General features: G+C 39.9%; 2 protein-coding genes across 2 annotated transcripts in view; both read left to right on the top strand.

Annotated features, from left to right (window-relative positions):
- Positions 1-3,914, top strand: part of LOC147703547 (vomeronasal type-2 receptor 1-like) — a 32,876-nt gene extending 28,962 nt beyond the window's left edge. Inside the window, exon 3 of the mRNA XM_086929511.1 lies at positions 3,853-3,914. Coding sequence (XP_086785637.1) covers positions 3,853-3,914 — 62 coding nt within the window. The remainder of the gene's footprint in view (positions 1-3,852) is intronic.
- A 46-nt stretch (positions 3,915-3,960) lies between these two features.
- The window catches only part of LOC147703546 (vomeronasal type-2 receptor 26-like), a 97,219-nt gene continuing 82,602 nt past the window's right edge, over positions 3,961-18,577 (top strand). The window contains exon 1 of the mRNA XM_086929510.1: positions 3,961-4,080. Within this exon, the coding sequence (XP_086785636.1) occupies positions 3,961-4,080 (120 nt within the window). The remainder of the gene's footprint in view (positions 4,081-18,577) is intronic.

The raw sequence follows: 18,577 nt of genomic DNA, 5'->3' as shown, positions 1-18,577 counted from the left end.
TCTCTGTAGTCTAGTTTCCCCAATCTACAGTTCAATTCAAAGTGTGCACATCTAATGTCGCAGTGCCGTTCTGCCTTTTCAGCCTTTTTGAATTTTGATATCAATCTGGTGCATGTCCCATTTAGTGTATAAACGGTCTCTGCATAAAGTCTTCTTGATGTCCCATGTGGTGTTAATGCAGTGGCCACGCATGACCAATTCGAAGACCTCCCAATCAATTGCGCTAGTCGAACCCCTGTGGACATTGAAGTACTGTGTAATGTGTGTTTCTATGGCTTCACAGACTGGAGCGTCCTGTAATTAATCAGTATGCATCCTCCAAGTCGGTATCCACGCATTGCCTCTACCCCACTGAAGTGCCAGTTTCAACAGACAGTGGCCTGAAATGGTGCATGCATGGTACTCTGTTTCTGGAATCTGTGAGTACAGTGGATCACCGCAGAACAATTGATTCAACCATGTTTGGACTTCATGCACGTTGGAGTAGAACAAGAACTCTCCATGGGTCAGATGCATCAATCTCCACACTTTGTTTCTGCAGCCATTGACTGAAATGTTGTGTCAATCAATGGCTTGTGGCTACTGCGGGGGGGGGGGATCTATCTATGACTACATCTGGAACAAAATTAAGTTCTCCCCCCCATATAAATGGGACTTGTGGGTTGGGTGGGAGTGCTATGGTTAGCTGGTCAAGGAATTCCAATTGGTTACTATATAGTGCATATATAGCTATAAGAGAAAGCAGATCTCAATTCAACTGTCCCTCTAGTACTGCATACCTACCTTCCAGGTCCATTATGCATGCGTACATCACAAGTGGGTCTCCCAGTGAACTCAACACCAGCACCCCCATGCAAACATTGGAAGGAAAGTGCCATACATCTGCCCCCTCCATTTACCACTCAGCTGTTGTTCTTACTGCTCCTAGTGCATTTATTGTGGGCAGGCTGTGTGCGAGTTAGAGCTCTGGTATGTCCCCAATCTGCTATATGCAATTAGATTGCCCTTTCCGTCCCCAGGCCATGTAGCTCTTGAGTAAATTATGAATTTTGCTCTCTCTGTAGGTCTTCAACTGCAACTCCAAAACCCCACATGTAATTCCTCCATTTGCACTAATCATTGACTTCTTAGCATGTGTCACGTGTGTGACATGTGATACCGCAACCAACATTCTGATAACATGAACAGCAGGATTCAATGTACTGTGTGTACAGCCTCAAATTTGCGAGCCCCATTGTAGCAGCTGGTTCCCTTGTTCCCACTGGCACATCTCCTCGAAGTTGCCTGTGGTCAGTGCACATGTGCATAGCCCCAGGACAAGAAGAACTGAAGTTTCAAAGTCTTTGCTTCAGGCTGTCATCAGCCAATCAGGGTGTCAACAATAGTCCGCTTTGTTCTACTTCTCTAGATTTAAGGCAGGGAAGTGAAGGGGATCTTTCTGTGCTTTAGATGTCAGCCACCACCTGTGCCCTGTGTTTGATGTCTGTTTGGCTGTGGGAAGACTGCATGGTTTATGGCTCTGCTTCTTTCTTGGCCTCTGTGTCTGCCAGCATTCCATGGATGATGATGCTCTGTCCGTCATTGGGTTTTTGTGTACAGCCAGGAACAGGCCTGCTAAGGGACTGGAAAAGTGTGATATCATGCAGTCTAAGAAGAGAAGGGTATATTTCAATCCCATGGAACGAAATGGCTGCATGACCGCTTCATAGGAGTTCCAGCGTTCCAGGACCTCCACCAGGGAATCCAGATAGGCTGTAACAGCATTTTGTGCATATTGTCATGATCCTGTAGTTCTGAATATTTTAAAAATTTAGTCCCTGTCCCTACACTTGAGCAGTCATGCAATGACAGTGCGTGGATCACCTCCCAGTTGTGGAGGCCTTCCCGGGACCCTGTCTGCTCTCACACAGGGGTCCCGGAAACGAAAAAATATTTGGGAAATTGCCCACCAGGACAGTGTTTATGAATTAGTGTTCGAGGAACAGCTGCATGTTAGGTCCATCTGCGCATTCAAGTGGACCAACCAGTCAGAACTTATTTTATCTAGAGCGCTGTTCAGCATCTTCTGATTGTAGCTGAAGGTTTTTAATTTCGGCCTTCATATTTTGTGGTTTGGTCTGTATGTCCTTGAGCGTTGGGCACATCCAGGTTTTTGCATATTCTGCATCATCTACCTGCTCATCTAGTTTCCTGTGGTGTGTGCGAAGCACATATCCTTGTACATAAACGAGTCATTCTTTGTTTCCAGTGAGTTCTTGGTATCGAGGATTGCTTGCAGGATCATGACAAATGGCCCTGAGTTTCTTTCCAAGGTAATCCAGTTGATTCATGGATTCCTCACCCAAAACCCTGTGGCAACACTGACATTTCCAGGATATCCTTGGAGGGGGGAAGGAGGTCCGATTACCTTGCTGTTTGACCAGCATTCAGAGTGGGTTATGTGTGTGGTGGGCTTGTAAGGTGTATAAGTCAGCAGGCTGTGCAATGCTCACCCTAGTCACCCATTCCACAATCACCGGCCTATCTCTCTGTCCATTAGTATGGTTAACACTAGGTACCACCCTAGATACTTGATAGTGTTGTCATCACAGTGAAGGATGCTGTCTGCATGGAACAGGCTGCCCCTTCAGGGTTTCAACATCACCAACATCTGGCAAAGACAGTGCCCTGGCCTGAGTGAGCTTCCCAGGCACCCGATAGTCCACAAGCATTTTAGCATCTGAAACAGGTAGGTGAGGTAGGCTAGATGTCCATATCGAAGACTCAATAGCATTGTCACCTCAATGCAGGGCACTGTATTTGTGGTTCAGGCTGTCCCTTCAGGGTTCAAGAGGTGCCGACACCAGGGAGACAGCAGTGCCCAGGTCTGAATGGGCCAAATTGTCTACCAGTTCTTTATCCCCAGTACCACGCAACCACCGCAACCCCCAGGCAGTTGAGAGGAGCTGGCTCACCACCACAGCTGTTAGAATATCTTGGGCAGCCCCTCCTCATTCAAGCTGGCAAGATCCTCACTTGTATCTAGGTCCAAACCGCAAGGATTCACTGACATTGCACCAAGTGTGGCACATGCAGGGGCAAGGAGGCTGTCTCCCATACTCTCTCCAGTCATGCAGTACTCGGGCAAAGTATGCCCCACCCAGTCGATGGTGGCTATAAGCCTATGCCACTGTCCTGGCTAGGCGATGGAGCACTAGCTGTCAATCCACCAACACCAGTCTTCACAGGCCTCCCAGGCTTGCCAGGTCACATCTCACCGGTCCTGACACTCCAACTACTACCATTAGTGACACAGGTCATGGTGAAACATACAGGGGGTAGCTCATGGTGAACCAGGTGCTTATGGGCAGGATTAAGAAGGATAATGTAGGAGTTTACCAGGCCTCAGACGGAGCTCAATACAACAAGTCCATCACAGCTACCCTCTTGGCCACGTCCCCCTTAAGTATGCTTGTTGCTCCGTCAAGTTTACAGGACAGGTCCTGGACCTCACATTTTCAGGAACAGGACTAGGCCTAGGCCTTTGAGCATGCAGTAAACTAGTGTGGCGGCAGAGTCAAAATAAAAGCTGCAACACCAGATTCACATGCAGTGAGGATCTCTGTGCAGTGGAACATGGCCATATACTATTCAGGGGACATTCCCGTCCCAACACAAGCATTGTCAGTACTAATACACAGGAAGATAGTTAGTATAGGTAATGTTTTTTATTAATCACACATTTACTCTTCATTTATTCAAAAATATATAGTTTTTTAAAGATGATTGTCTTGCTGTGAATTTTGCTGAAAGAACGTAAATGCAAATTATCTAGTCTTACGGTTACAGTGATGAGACAATTTTTCTTTCCAGCTTCTGCACTACTTGAAGAATGTCCGGACAAAGAACTCAGCTGGGAAAGAGGTGTTCTTTGATGAAAATGGAGATGCTCCACCAATGATGGATTTTATCAACTGGCAGATGATCTCAAAGGACACTAGCAGGTTTTTGAAAGTGGGAACCTATGAGGCTAATGCCCCGAAAGGCCAGAAGCTTATCATCAACAGCAGTGCCATTGAATGGGGTAGAGAGTTTCACATGGTAAGAGAACACAGGTATCCCAAATGCGATTCTTTTGGCCTGAGGGGCAAAACCTTCAATTCAACACGCACTCCCAATTCAGTGTTTGCTTCTGTAAACCCCAAAAATGGGATTCCAAAAGGATAACAATATGGTATGTGAAAGGAGTGTTTTGTAAGAGTTCCTTCCAAATACTGAATCAGTATCTTATGCATCAGTGTCTTCCGACTGAAATCAGGTTGCAAAACATTGATATTTTACCAAAGCCACAAAGAAGGTATTACTATAATCTCAAAAGGAAAGGGGTCCACTTGGAGCCCCTTCCTCTTTGTGAGTGTAAAAAAAAGATAGCTGAAGAGTAGGATTGGTTGAGGTAAGTTCTGAAAACTCTCAATCCCAAAAAAGAAAACTTTTTTTTAACACATTCGTATTTCCTTTAAGTAAAATGGACTGCAATTTTTTTAAAGTTGTTATTAAAAGCATTCATGGACAATGGGGGAGATTTACTAAGGGTTTGCGCTGTGTTTGGGTCACAAAAGTGATGTAAATTTGTGCAAAATCATTTTTCTCCAATTTATTGTCCAATTTTTATTAGCACTGGAATTAACTGTAAAGTAATGTGAAGCAGCACATAGGACTTCTTTGCATTACTTTGCTCTGTCGGGGTGTGCCAAGGGTGGTGCGTGCAACCACCCAAGGTTGCTCATGCCAACTCCTTACTTTTCCGACTTTGAATCTGTGCTGCACCATACAGAACACATACAAAGTGGGTAAATGGTTAAAGTGAGTCTGTGCAAAGTAGTTTGTACTGGAAAGGCTCCTTCCAGTACAAACCCCATGCTAGACTCATGGAGACCCCTTTACACTATGGCGCAAAGCTGTCTCTGTGGGGCACAGCAGCTGATTTCAGCGCCAGCACTAGTGAAAGGGGAGGAGAGTGCCTTTTTCTAGTAAATAGGGCACTCTCCTCCTCTCTCTTTTTCACGTAGTGCAGCACATCATTTGCACAGAATTTGCGGCTGCTGCAGTGCGCTACGTGTAAAAATAGTAAATGTGCCCCTGTTTGTCCTGCTGATTCCAACAAGTCACCTTCCTTGTGGTTTCCTCCAGTCATAATGGGTCGTAATTTGTGACCTACCCCACTAATATTCATGTCGTAGGTTGGATTTCATATCATTTCATTTCATTAGGCTTATTTTATTGAGGAAAAACAATCACAAAAAAATCTGAATCATGAATATTCAAAGATCAATAATATATAAATACAGTACAAAACCAATTAAAGCAATAAAGAGATACATTCAAATGTTCATCAAGTCTCGTTTACCATTATGATTCAGATCTTTAAGAACTGATCTATTAGTACATAGGCCAGTTCCTAAAAAAGTTTACTGGTTGTGAAACTACTGGTCCCAGTTTGCGAACAGTATTTTGCAATTCGATATTCCAACATTTGACCAAAAAAATGAATGATTTGAGCACTGCGTGTTTATATCGAAGTTGATAGTGGGTTGACTGTGCTCCAGGGACACCCCCTACTCTGGGGTGAGGAATAATAACAGCAGGTACGAACAAGTTCCTAATCAACTTGTAACCCTGGGCACAAGTATATGCTGTGTGCCAGCAAGAATTTTTTGAAACAGTTTTTCAGATATCCATAAGGATGATTCAATTTATTGATAATCCAAAATGCATGACGAAATCCATAATGTTACTTCACATCAAGCGTCATAATCATATGATTCACAATCTGATATTTCCAATATACTAAGCATTTCACTGGCCTCCCATGGCCTCCCAATGCATTTCAAGGGATCTGTGGGTTGAAACTATGTTAATTAGTACTACGTCCTGAACGTCCACCAAAAATTAATATTAAACAGTAGTTGCTAACATGTTCAAAACAAAAGGCTATTTATGTACAAAAACATTAAGCTGCATATATAACATTCACATGGTTCTAGTGATAAAGCATATGAGAAAAAACACAAATTGCCCACATATAAGGCTACTCTATGCGGTGCTGATAGTGGAGGAGTGTAAGTAACGCGGAGGGTGGAGGGATAAGATTTCGTAACTGACATGCGGTTTAAACAACGCAATGCGTGCTTTACATAACTAGTGGACCCTAGCGAGCTTATGTAGGGAACACGGCGGTGTTAAAGATTGGGGTAAGAGAACCGCTAATGATAATTCAAGTTGACAGTTAGAACCACGTCCCAATTGACAAATAAAGATATAACGCGCTACCCACTGTATGCGCTTACCAGTGAAAAAGAGTGCCGCTCTCTATGAAATCCGCTACGCTCCCTTCGAACTCGCACGGAGTGGCGGAAGGGTGTTAAAAGGAAATGGGTGGGTGGAGTCTAAGCCTGCGCAGTGCGCTAGGAATTATGGAACTTGTGTGCTGTGATGCAGCAGAACTAAAATGAAAATACAAATAACCAACAATTTCAATGCAGGGATGTAGAAGACACAAATCTGCAAAATTTACAAGTAACAAAGAAATTCATCTCTTTCATTGAGGCCCCCCGGCTTCAAAGTCTTTAGGCGATAAATCCAGTGGTTTTCTCTCTTAAGAAGTTGTGTTTTATTGTTGACACCTTCATGTTTTTCCACAACTTCAAGAATGCGTGCCTTTAGTTCAGTGATCTCATGATTAGCTTCCAAGAAATGTGTGGCCACAGTAGACTTGAGCATTTTGGTCCTGATGTTGCTCTTATGTTCATTGAGCTGAATTTTTAATTTGCGCTCCGTGTGTCCCACATAATGTAAATTACATGGACAACTCAATACATATATAACGTTCATGGTGTCGCATGTGCCGTTTACTTTTAAGTTGATGGTATCTTTGAATTCAGGGGGAGATAACTTAATGCCTTTCGTGATGTTGCCACAGTTATTACAGTTCATACATGGCAGTGTTCCTTTGAATATGGTAAACGGACTCATCTTCGATCTAGATTTCAAAAGTTGTCCAACGTTCATGGATCTGGTGTGTGCAAACAATGGTTCTTGCTCAAATGCTCCCTTGAAGTCTGGTTCTGCACGTAGTATAGACCAATGTTTTTTAATGATGTTTTTAAAGGATTGGCTTGACGTAGAAAATTTACTCACACATGTAATGCGTTGCTCTTTGTTCACTGGTTTGTTAGTTAATAGGGTCCCTCTTGACACATTTTTAATCCTCTGAGTTGCTTCAACCAAGATTGATGAGGGGTAACCTCTCTTTTGGAATCGTGTGAACATTTCATTCATTTGTATCTCCGCTTTCTCTGTTTCCGAGACTACTCGTTTCACCCTCATGAATTGGGAAAATGGTAGATGTCTCTTTAGGGCTGGGGGATGAAAGCTGTCATAACTGAGTAAGTTATTACGGTCTGTATTCTTTCTGTGTAGGGTGGTGTTAAAAGTGGAATCTCCTCTGATGACATTTACATCCAGAAAATTGATATTTTTCTCTTGAATATCCCAAGTGAACTGTATACGTTCGTCAATCAAATTGAGTTTGGCTATTTCAGATGATAGAACCTCTTTGGCACCTTCCCAAACAATAAAGATGTCGTCAAGGAATCGGAAATAAAGTTTGATGTGTTGCATCCAGGTTTCTTGGCTAAGAATGTTCGTGTCCTCATAGTCCCTCATGAAGATATTCGCATAAGTGGGGGCTGCCGAATTTCCCATGGATGTTCCACTTTTTTGGATATACCATTCTTCTCCATACTTAAAATAGCTGTGCATCAGAGTGAACTGAAGGAGTTCCATCAAAAAAACTTTCATGGTATCTTCATAATCACTGGAAAGTAGAGCTTTTTCGACTGCCTCTATGCCTGATTGGTGAGGTATTGACGATACAAGGCTTTCACATCAATGGTAGCCATAACTATAGGTTGTTCTTTGGTGATGTTAATCATTGCCAATTTTTTCAAAAAGTCTGTAGTGTCTTTGATATATGACTGGGCTCCCACTGCAAAGGGTTGAAGATACTTATCAAGAAACTTTCCAATGGGTTCATGAATGCTTTTAGAAGTAGACACAATGGGTCTACATGGTGGTTTATGCAAGTTTTTATGGACTTTGGGTGCCATGTAGAATGACGGGCTCAGTGGATCCATCTGTGTCAAGTATTGTTTGGTTTTGTCTCTGATGGTGCCATTATCTATAGCTTTTTTCAGAATGTGTGAGAGGGTGTCTTGAATTTCTCTGGTAGGATTGTATGATATTTTCATGTAAAGGTTGGTGTCTCCCAAATGTTCGATAACTTGTGACTCATAATATGACCGATCCATTATGACTAAAACTCCACCCTTATCGGCTTTCTGACAAATCACTGATTCATCAAGACTAATGTTTCTGATGATATTCAATTCGCTGGATGATATGTTGGTGTGTTTCTTATTGCGAGGCTTAGCAGACTGGATTTCTTGTTTACAGAGAGTTTCAAATAAGTCTATGGCCTTGTGGCTTACTGGAGCCATGTAGTTACTCTGTGGTCGGAGTCCCATAGTTTGATCTTGTTCTTCTCTTATGTTATCAGTGATGATGTTATCAAAGAAGTTTCTGAGACGTAATTTGCGCGTAAGTTTAAACAGACTTACTTCCAATTCAAGAGTGTCCGTATTGGTAGTGGGTATGAAGGAAGTTCCTTTCTGTAATATGGTCATTTCTTTTTTGGTGAGGAGTTTTTGTGATATATTAATGACCAAATTATCATCATTCATCTGTGCAGTTGTTATTTCTTCCTCCTGGTTTTTTCTTTCGTTATCGGGGGATCTTTCTCTTTTTCTATGTTTGTGACCCCTCCTGGGTCTTCCCTTGTGTGTGGGCCTGACTCTAAAAAAGGCGTCTGTGCTGAGGTTGTTGGGATCTCTTTTGCTCTTCGCGTGTCAATGTTCTGAGGTCCTCTTGGTCCCGATGTCTCACTACCTGTGGAGGAGGTGTCTGTTTGTGAAGTATACCCTTTGGTTTGCCTTCTTTTAGCGTAGACTTCCGCCCATGAATATACTTCCTCGAGTTTATAATTGAGGGTGTCTCGACGATATTTCCTTATTTTACGCTCATTAACTTCTTATGTGTGTTTTGTTAAATGCTGATTGATATCTTCTAATGTTTTCGTCATTTCTTCTGGGCTCATGAATTTGCTCAATTCATCTTTGACTCCAACGATTTCCGTATTAAGTTCTTCCAGAATTTTTGAAAGTTCCTCAATTATCAAAAGAATTAAATTTAAACTACACTTGTTTAGTATTGCATACCATTTGTCAACGAATTGTTTGCTGTTTTTACATAATGACGGTTTTAGAGGGATCCTGAGTCCTCTTGGAATCCGCTGTGCTTTATGGACCTAATTAAAGTACTAGCATGAAGGCGTTGGTTAATTGTTTTTCTTGTTAAATATAGCAGCTTCTTGACATGTTGTTCTTTAGTTTTATTGGTGGCGAACTCGGTAGTGTCTTCTTGTATAAGAGAATATATGCGTGTACTTGCTTCTGCATCAAATGCAAATGTTTCTGCTCTAGATTCAGTCATATGAGTAATCTCTTCATATTGCATGATGACTTTAAGGCGTACTTCAAACCTAATGAGTAGGCGAACAAATGTCCCAAAAAATTTAATGATTTGAGCACTGCGTGTTTATATCGAAGTTGATAGTGGGTTGACTGTGCTCCAGGGACACCCCCTACTCTGGGGTGAGGAATAATAACAGCAGGTACGAACAAGTTCCTAATCAACTTGTAACCCTGGGCACAAGTATATGCTGTGTAGCCAGCAAGAATTTTTTGAAACAGTTTTTCAGATATCCATAAGGATGATTCAATTTATTGATAATCCAAAATGCATGACGAAATCCATAATGTTACTTCACATCAAGCGTCATAATCATATGATTCACAATCTGATATTTCCGATATACTAAGCATTTCACTGGCCTCCCATGGCCTCCAAATGAATTTCGGCGCGCGCCGGCGCCTTTATCAAGGGATCTGTGGGTTGAAACTATGTTAATTAGTACTACGTCCTGAACGTCCACCAAAAATTAATATTAAACAGTAGTTGCTAACATGTTCAAAACAAAAGGCTATTTATGTACAAAAACATTAAGCTGCATATATAACATTCACATGGTTCTAGTGATAAAGCATATTAGAAAAAACACAAATTGCCCACATGTAAGGCTACTCTATGCGGTGCTGATAGTGGAGGAGTGTAAGTAACGCGGAGGGTGGAGGCATAAGATTTCGTAACTGACATGCGGTTTAAACAACGCAATGCGTGCTTTACATAACTAGTGGACCCTAGCAAGCTTATGTAGGGAACACGGCGGTGTTAAAGATTGGGGTAAGAGAACCGCTAATGATAATTCAAGTTGACAGTTAGAACCACGTCCCAATTGACTAGCAAAGATATAACGCGCTACCCGCTGTATGCGCTTACCAGTGAAAAAGAGTGCCGCTCTCTATGAAATCCGCTACGCTCCCTTCGAACTCGCACGGAGTGGCGGAAGGGTGTTAAAAGGAAATGGGTGGGTGGAGTCTAAGCCTACGCAGTGCGCTAGGAATTATAGAACTTGTGTGCTGTGATGCAGCAGAACTAAAATGAAAATACAAATAACCAACAATTTCAATGCAGGGATGTAGAAGACACAAATCTGTAAAATTTACAAGTAACAAAGAAATTCCACTCTTTCATTGAGGCCCCCCGGCTTCAAAGTCTTTAGGCGATAAATCCAGTGGTTTTCTCTCTTAAGAAGTTGTGTTTTATTGTTGACACCTTCATGTTTTTCCACAACTTCAAGAATGCGTGCCTTTAGTTCAGTGATCTCATGATTAGCTTCCAAGAAATGTGTGGCCACAGTAGACTTGAGCATTTTGGTCCTGATGTTGCTCTTATGTTCATTGAGCCGAATTTTTAATTTGCGCTCCGTGTGTCCCACATAATGTAAATTACATGGACAACTCGATACATATATAACGTTCATGGTGTCGCATGTGCCATTTACTTTTAAGTTGATGGTATCTTTGAATTCAGGGGGAGATAACTTAATGCCTTTCGTGATGTTGCCACAGTTATTACAGTTCATACATGGCAGTGTTCCTTTGAATATGGTAAACGGACTCATCTTCGATCTAGATTTCAAAAGTTGTCCAACGTTCATGGATCTGGTGTGTGCAAACAATGGTTCTTGCTCAAATGCTCCCTTGAAGTCTGGTTCTGCACGTAGTATAGACCAATGTTTTTTAATGATGTTTTTAAAGGATTGGCTTGACGTAGAAAATTTACTCACACATGTAATGCGTTGCTCTTTGTTCACTGGTTTGTTAGTTAATAGGGTCCCTCTTGACACATTTTTAATCCTCTGAGTTGCTTCAACCAAGATTGATGAGGGGTAACCTCTCTTTTGGAATCGTGTGAACATTTCATTCATTTGTATCTCCGCTTTCTCTGTTTCCGACACTACTTGTTTCACCCTCATGAATTGGGAATATGGTAGATGTCTCTTTAGGGCTGGGGGATGAAAGCTGTCATAACTGAGTAAGTTATTACGGTCTGTATTCTTTCTGTGTAGGGTCGTGTTAAAAGTGGAATCTCCTCTGATGACATTTACATCCAGAAAATTGATATTTTTCTCTTGAATATCCCAAGTGAACTGTATACGTTCGTCAATCAAATTGAGTTTGGCTATTTCAGATGATAGAACCTCTTTGGCACCTTCCCAAACAATAAAGATGTCCTCAATGAATCGGACATAAAGTTTGATGTGTTGCATCCAGGTTTCTTGGCCAAGAATGTTCGTGTCCTCATAGTCCCTCATGAAGATATTCGCATAAGTGGGGGCTGCCGAATTTCCCATGGATGTTCCACTTTTTTGGATATACCATTCTTCTCCATACTTAAAATAGCTGTGCATCAGAGTGAACTGAAGGAGTTCCATCAAAAAAACTTTCATGGTATCTTCATAATCACTGGAAAGTAGAGCTTTTTCGACTGCCTCTATGCCTGATTGGTGAGGTATTGACGTATACAAGGCTTTAACATCAATGGTAGCCATAACTATAGGTTGTTCTTTGGTGATGTTAATCATTGCCAATTTTTTCAAAAAGTCTGTAGTGTCTTTGATATATGACTGGGCTCCCACTGCAAAGGGTTGAAGATACTTATCAAGAAACTTTCCAATGGGTTCATGAATGCTTTTAGAAGTAGACACAATGGGTCTACATGGTGGTTTATGCAAGTTTTTATGGACTTTGGGTGTCAAGTAGAATGACGGGCTCAGTGGATCCATCTGTGTCAAGTATTGTTTGGTTTTGTCTCTGATGGTGCCATTATCTATAGCTTTTTTCAGAATGTGTGAGAGGATGTCTTGAATTTCTCTGGTAGGATTGTATGATATTTTCATGTAAAGGTTGGTGTCTCCCAAATGTTCGATAACTTGTGACTCATAATATGACCGATCCATTATGACTAAAACTCCACCCTTATCGGCTTTCTGACAAATCACTGATTCATCAAGACTAATGTTTCTGATGATATTCAATTCGCTGGATGATATGTTGGTGTGTTTCTTATTGCGAGGCTTAGCAGACTGGATTTCTTGTTTACAGAGAGTTTCAAATAAGTCTATGGCCTTGTGGCTTACTGGAGCCATGTAGTTACTCTGTGGTCGGAGTCCCATAAGTTGATCTTGTTCTTCTCTTATGTTATCAGTGATGATGTTATCAAAGAAGTTTCTGAGACGTAATTTGCGCGTAAGTTTAAACAGACTTACTTCCAATTCAAGAGTGTCCGTATTGGTAGTGGGTATGAAGGAAGTTCCTTTCTGTAATATGGTCATTTCTTTTTTGGTGAGGAGTTTTTGTGATATATCAATGACCAAATTATCATCATTCATCTGTGCAGTTGTTATTTCTTCCTCCTGGTTTTTTCTTTCGTTATCGGGGGATCTTTCTCTTTTTCTATGTTTGTGATCCCTCCTGGGTCTTCCCTTGTGTGTGGGCCTGACTCTAAAAAAGGCGTCTGTGCTGAGGTTGTTGGGATTTTGTTTTGAACATGTTAGCAACTACTGTTTAATATTAATTTTTGGTGGACGTTCAGGACGTAGTACTAATTAACATAGTTTCAACCCACAGATCCCTTGATAAAGGCGCCGGCGCGCGCCGAAATGCATTGGGAGGCCATGGGAGGCCAGTGAAATGCTTAGTATATCGGAAATATCAGATTGTGAATCATATGATTATGACGCTTGATGTGAAGTAACATTATGGATTTCGTCATGCATTTTGGATTATCAATAAATTGAATCATCCTTATGGATATCTGAAAAACTGTTTAAAAAAATTCTTGCTGGCTACACAGCATATACTTGTGCCCAGGGTTACAAGTTGATTAGGAACTTGTTCGTACCCGCTGTTAATATTCCTACATTTGACATTTCCTTCTATACCACCATCAATTTACAGCACTATGAACCTGCAAATTGCTGGTGGCATTTTTGAAAACATTTATTGTTGAGGTAGTATATTGTTTTGGTATAAAGATGAAAAGGTGGTTATCAGAGGTCGTGTCAAAACAATGTTTGATGATGTGTTATTTTGTTAGGAAATGTTAGCATTTGTTCTTTTCATTTCTAGTACACCAATTTGTAGATATTAGTTTGTGAGTATATGTGGGATTTAGTGATACCTACATACAGGAAAAAAGCTTTGTGGTTCAGATAATGTGTAGCTGGCATGAAAGTAACATGAGGATATTATGGCAAAAGTCAAATTTTTGAAGCAACGGGTGTCAAACACAGATTCGAGGGTAATGCTCATAAGATATGCTTACATAGAATTAATCTACAGGGAAACTATTTACATGGCAACTTGTTATGCTGAAAATCTGGCATTTACCCTGCTCTCTTGGATCTACCCAATGTACCTCTGCTTTACCTGCACACTTTAGTTTGGTTGTGATGATTCCTTCCTGCCTGCTGTTAAAACGTGTGTGGGGCTTTGGAGAATCCTTCAGCCAAAAGAAACCTTCAATAAGCTCTTTTTTTGCAGAGTTTTAGGAAATTATTATTTAACAACACATAACATTAATGGATTCAGTTGATTCCGTAATAATGTCGGTATATGAAATATAAGGTTAGTAATAAACAGATTAAACAGGAAAGGGTAATCATACAGTGTATACATTTTTTTACAAAAGGGAATAAAAGAGGAAAAGAAAAACAAAGAAAAACAAAAGAAAGAAAAGAGATTATTAAGTTATTGAGGATGTGATGAGTGTGAACCTAAGAGGTTAGCAAAGGGAAGCCAAAGTAAGTCAGAATGACTTTCTGAGATACAGAAGAAGAAGAAACAGTTGATATTCTATGTTCATCACAATAGGGTTCCACCAAGCCATAATAGATAACTTAGAGTTATCTTTCCAACATGATAAAATAACTTTAAAACCAAGAGCAATAAATGGGTCAAGTAAAACAGGTTTTGAAGATAATAAAGTATCAAAGTCAGCAGACAAAGTATAGAAAAAACATTTTGGAAAGAAAGTCGAATATTACATGAGAAAATCAATAAACAATTTGCCCAAAACGTTTTCCAGAATACAATAACTTTAGGACAATGATAAAAGAGGTGACTCAAAGTACCATCAGAGGCACGAAATGACCAGCAGGAGGACAAAATAGATGAGTCAATTTTATGAAGGAAAAAAGGGGTATTTACAGCTCTGTTATAGTAAAAAATAAAGATTGTGTTATATTAGCAGCTTTAGATGTTTTAAATAATGTACTTCATAATAAGTTACATTGTTGGATAGATAATGATTAAGATAAATCTTACTCTCAAAATAGTTCCATAGGAGATTTATTTCTCATAGTGACAGGGCAAGAGAGAGATTTATAAATGAAGGAAGCTTTAGGGGTGGAGTCAGTAGGAAGATCATATAAAGGTGTCACAGGAATGAATGTTTTAACATCAGGTGTAAATTTGTTGCTTAATAAAGTATGAAGTACAGTAATTCATTGATTGTATTGTTGGAGGCAGGAATCAAGAAGGCCATACTTCTCCTGCACTTGTGAGAACGATAAAATAGAACTATGGGAAGTCAGATGATGTACATAAAAAATACCCTTTTCCTTCCAACGTTTAAAGTAAAATGATTTGTGGTGAAATGTAATACATTTATTGTACTAAATAGAGGATGCAAGGAAGGATTGACGAGAATCAGATCCTTGGTTAAAAAGGGTGTTTAATAAATAGTGTGAGTACTTAAGAGTAGGGTTTTTAGAAATAAATGTACAATTGGACATTTTAGATATAGCATAAAATTTACGGATAAAAAAGGCAGTGGGATATAACTTAAAGGTAGGAAATCGTACACCCCCTTTAGTTTTTGGTCTAAATAACTTTGATAAGGCAATACGAACAAGCTTGTTATTCCAAAGGAACTTAATATTGATGGAGTTTATAGGGGAAAACTAATCATTAGGTAACATAGAAAGTAAAAAAGAACATGAGGGACAATCATCATTTTGATAGTATCTAATTCACCCCACCAAGAGAAAAATAGGGGAGACCAGGATGATAATAACGTTTGGAGTTTAGATTTTAGGACAGTGAAATTATGAAAAAGTGTACCAGGTATGGTGGGAGAGAACCAGACTCCTAATTAATTGATCTTATGAGGACACCATGTGAAATTGGTCTTATAAAACATATAATGATAATTAGAGGAATTTAGTGGTAGGATCTCGGTTTTTATAAAAATTTAATTTGTAACCAGAGACCTTGGAAAATAGAGTAATCTCTTGCAAAAAAGGATCGAGGGAAGTAGAGGGATTAGACATATAAATTAAAACATCTGCATAAGCAGAACGTTTTATTTCTTGAGAGTTGACTTCAAATCCAGTTATACCAGGGTTGCATTAGATGAGCTCAAGAAAAGATATAAATTTCTTTATTCGGCTTTGCACAAAGGAAAACCATAAAAGCAACATTTGAAAATACAATTCGATATTTAAACAAATGTACATATCAAGAAAATATAGTAAAATTCGTACAAAGACAGTTAGGTATATTTTAAAACAAAGTATCAAATTATTTCATGTCATCAACTAGAGCTAGGACCGGAGTACTTTTTACAGATTTTTCCTGTGCTTCATGACACATTTTAGGAAATTAAGGACGAAATAACAAACAGATTCAGATTCTAGCATTTGAAGACGTAGCATTGCAGAACGGCACTGTCTGACTCCCCAGCGCCTTAGTAGTGGTAATAGCCAGATTTTCCTGTGTGGATGATGGAATTTACAAAACAGTATTGTGTGTATATTGGACTGTATAGATTCCTCATCACAGGGACAGGGAGGGGGGATAAGTCCCATCTGTTACTCACAAGAAATGCTACTAATCTATAAAGCTCAAGAAAAGGCTCCAGACATAGGAGAAAAAGTATTGGAGATGGAGGGCAGACTTGTCTAGTGTCTTTGGAGTTCAAAAAAGGGGGGAATTGGCCAATAACAAACGCACAGGCACATGGGTCAGTATATAACAGTTTGATTAAAGAGATACATTTGTGACCAAAACCAAACCAACGAAGGGTAGAACACATAACATGCTAATTTATACAATCAAATGCTTTCTCAGCATCATGTGACGAGGCTGCTAGGGGAGAAGGATACTCGTTCCTTAATAGAACCTGATAGGAGAAGCTCAACAGTGAAGCCGTCAGGGCCATGTGATTTGGCTTATTTAGGGATTTAAGAGCATCAGTAATTTCCAGAAGGCAAGTATATTTTTTGAGGGAGAAAAGAATGTCAATAGTGGAAGGGGGACTAGGTAGTCCCCGATAAAAATATTCAATATCATCCTCAGAGGGGGTCAGTATCCTCAGTATATAATTAATTCTAATAAGACTGAAAAGCATTACTAATGTTAGGATGTGAAGACATCATCTCATTACTATGTTCACTTCAAATGGGGCCAACAGTTTTCCTCTCTGATTATATTTTTTAATATTTGGCTAACATTTTACCAGCCTTATTTTGCCCACCATGATATTTAGACTTAGTTTTAAGAAGGACATTACACGCGTCAGTCATAGCAATTTTGGTCAGGACAGATTTAGCTTTAATCGGTTCGGTTCAAAAAACTTTATTCGATTCGGAAAAGAATCATAAAAGTCAAACATTTACATTTACAGACATGATTTAGAATTCGTTTTTAAAAGACAGTCTTAGAATTAAAACACTAAACTGATAAAACACATTAATTGATATAATCACAAATAGAACCCATAACCTTTACTTTCAATCAAATTGTGATGATTCATAGATTATTCATACTAGGATATACATCAAGAGGACAAAGAAGCAAAGTCACGATACAACAATGTAAAATGGGCAAAGACAAAAGTTCTTGGGGCCAAATTAACCATACCGTTTTCTAATCAAGAGTGACACTCGTATAAAGTTTAGCATCGCACAACAAACACCAGATGATGATAAAGATAACAAATAGTCATAACCCTCATTATAATGACATGGTTGCTTTTCCTTCAGAATGGGCTTAATAAACCTAATTCTCGGGTCCTTATATAAGGGACAAAAGAGAACAACATGCATCGTGCTTTGGCTATCTTTATTGTTACAAGGACAGGGGGGCAGCCTCTCACACTAACCCCCTTGTTTAGGAAACTCAAAAAGAAAGTGCAAGATGTTTAACCTAAACCTTGTCAGGTAGAATCGCCATTGCACATGAGTTGTGAAGGTTAGATAAAACTGATGCTGTAAGGTAACCATAGGACCGTAAGGCCTAGCCAGGGGATGTACAAGTGAGGATTTCCAATAACTTGATTTAATGACAGTTTTAATGTCTCCCTGTATTTTTTCAGGGTTATCGAAAATATCACCCAAACCTATTTTGTGGAGCATTTCATTGACATAAGATAGCCAGGGGATCTGTTTCATATTTTCCAGTTTTAGACAGTCCCGGAGAATGTCTCTAGAAAGCTGTAAGGCCTCTGATAGCCACATTTTGCCCCACAATAGTAAGGGTGAAAGGCGAATGGTGTCACTCACATAACTCAGACCTATTTCATCATGGGCAAATTTATTTGAAGAACCTGATGGAATAGCCAATACACGTTTTATAAATTTGTTCTCCATAATTTGTATCGTGTCAGGACTTTCAGTCCCCCAAACCCCGGCCCCATAAGTAGCTACCGACAAGCATTTTGATTTGTACAGGGCTTTTAAGTGTGTGACAAGTTTTTGACCCAATTTGCCACAGAAGCGAAACAGACCTTCTATGGAGCGACTGGCACTCTGGACTCGAGTCTTCATTAACGGGGACCAACTTAATTTAATATTAAAAAGGTTTCCCAAATAGTTAAAATTTTCTACCTTTTCGATGGTAGAATTATTTACTACAAACTTTCTGGATTTGGACCCCTTTGGGCCACAGACCATAGCAAAGGATTTGGTGAAATTGACCTTCAGGTCTAGGTCCAACATGAAATTGTGAAAGGCATC

Source organism: Lissotriton vulgaris, chromosome 7 (genome assembly GCF_964263255.1).
Source record: "Lissotriton vulgaris chromosome 7, aLisVul1.2, whole genome shotgun sequence".
Lineage (NCBI taxonomy): Eukaryota > Metazoa > Chordata > Amphibia > Caudata > Salamandridae > Lissotriton > Lissotriton vulgaris.
This window is presented reverse-complemented; position numbering and strand designations above follow the sequence as displayed.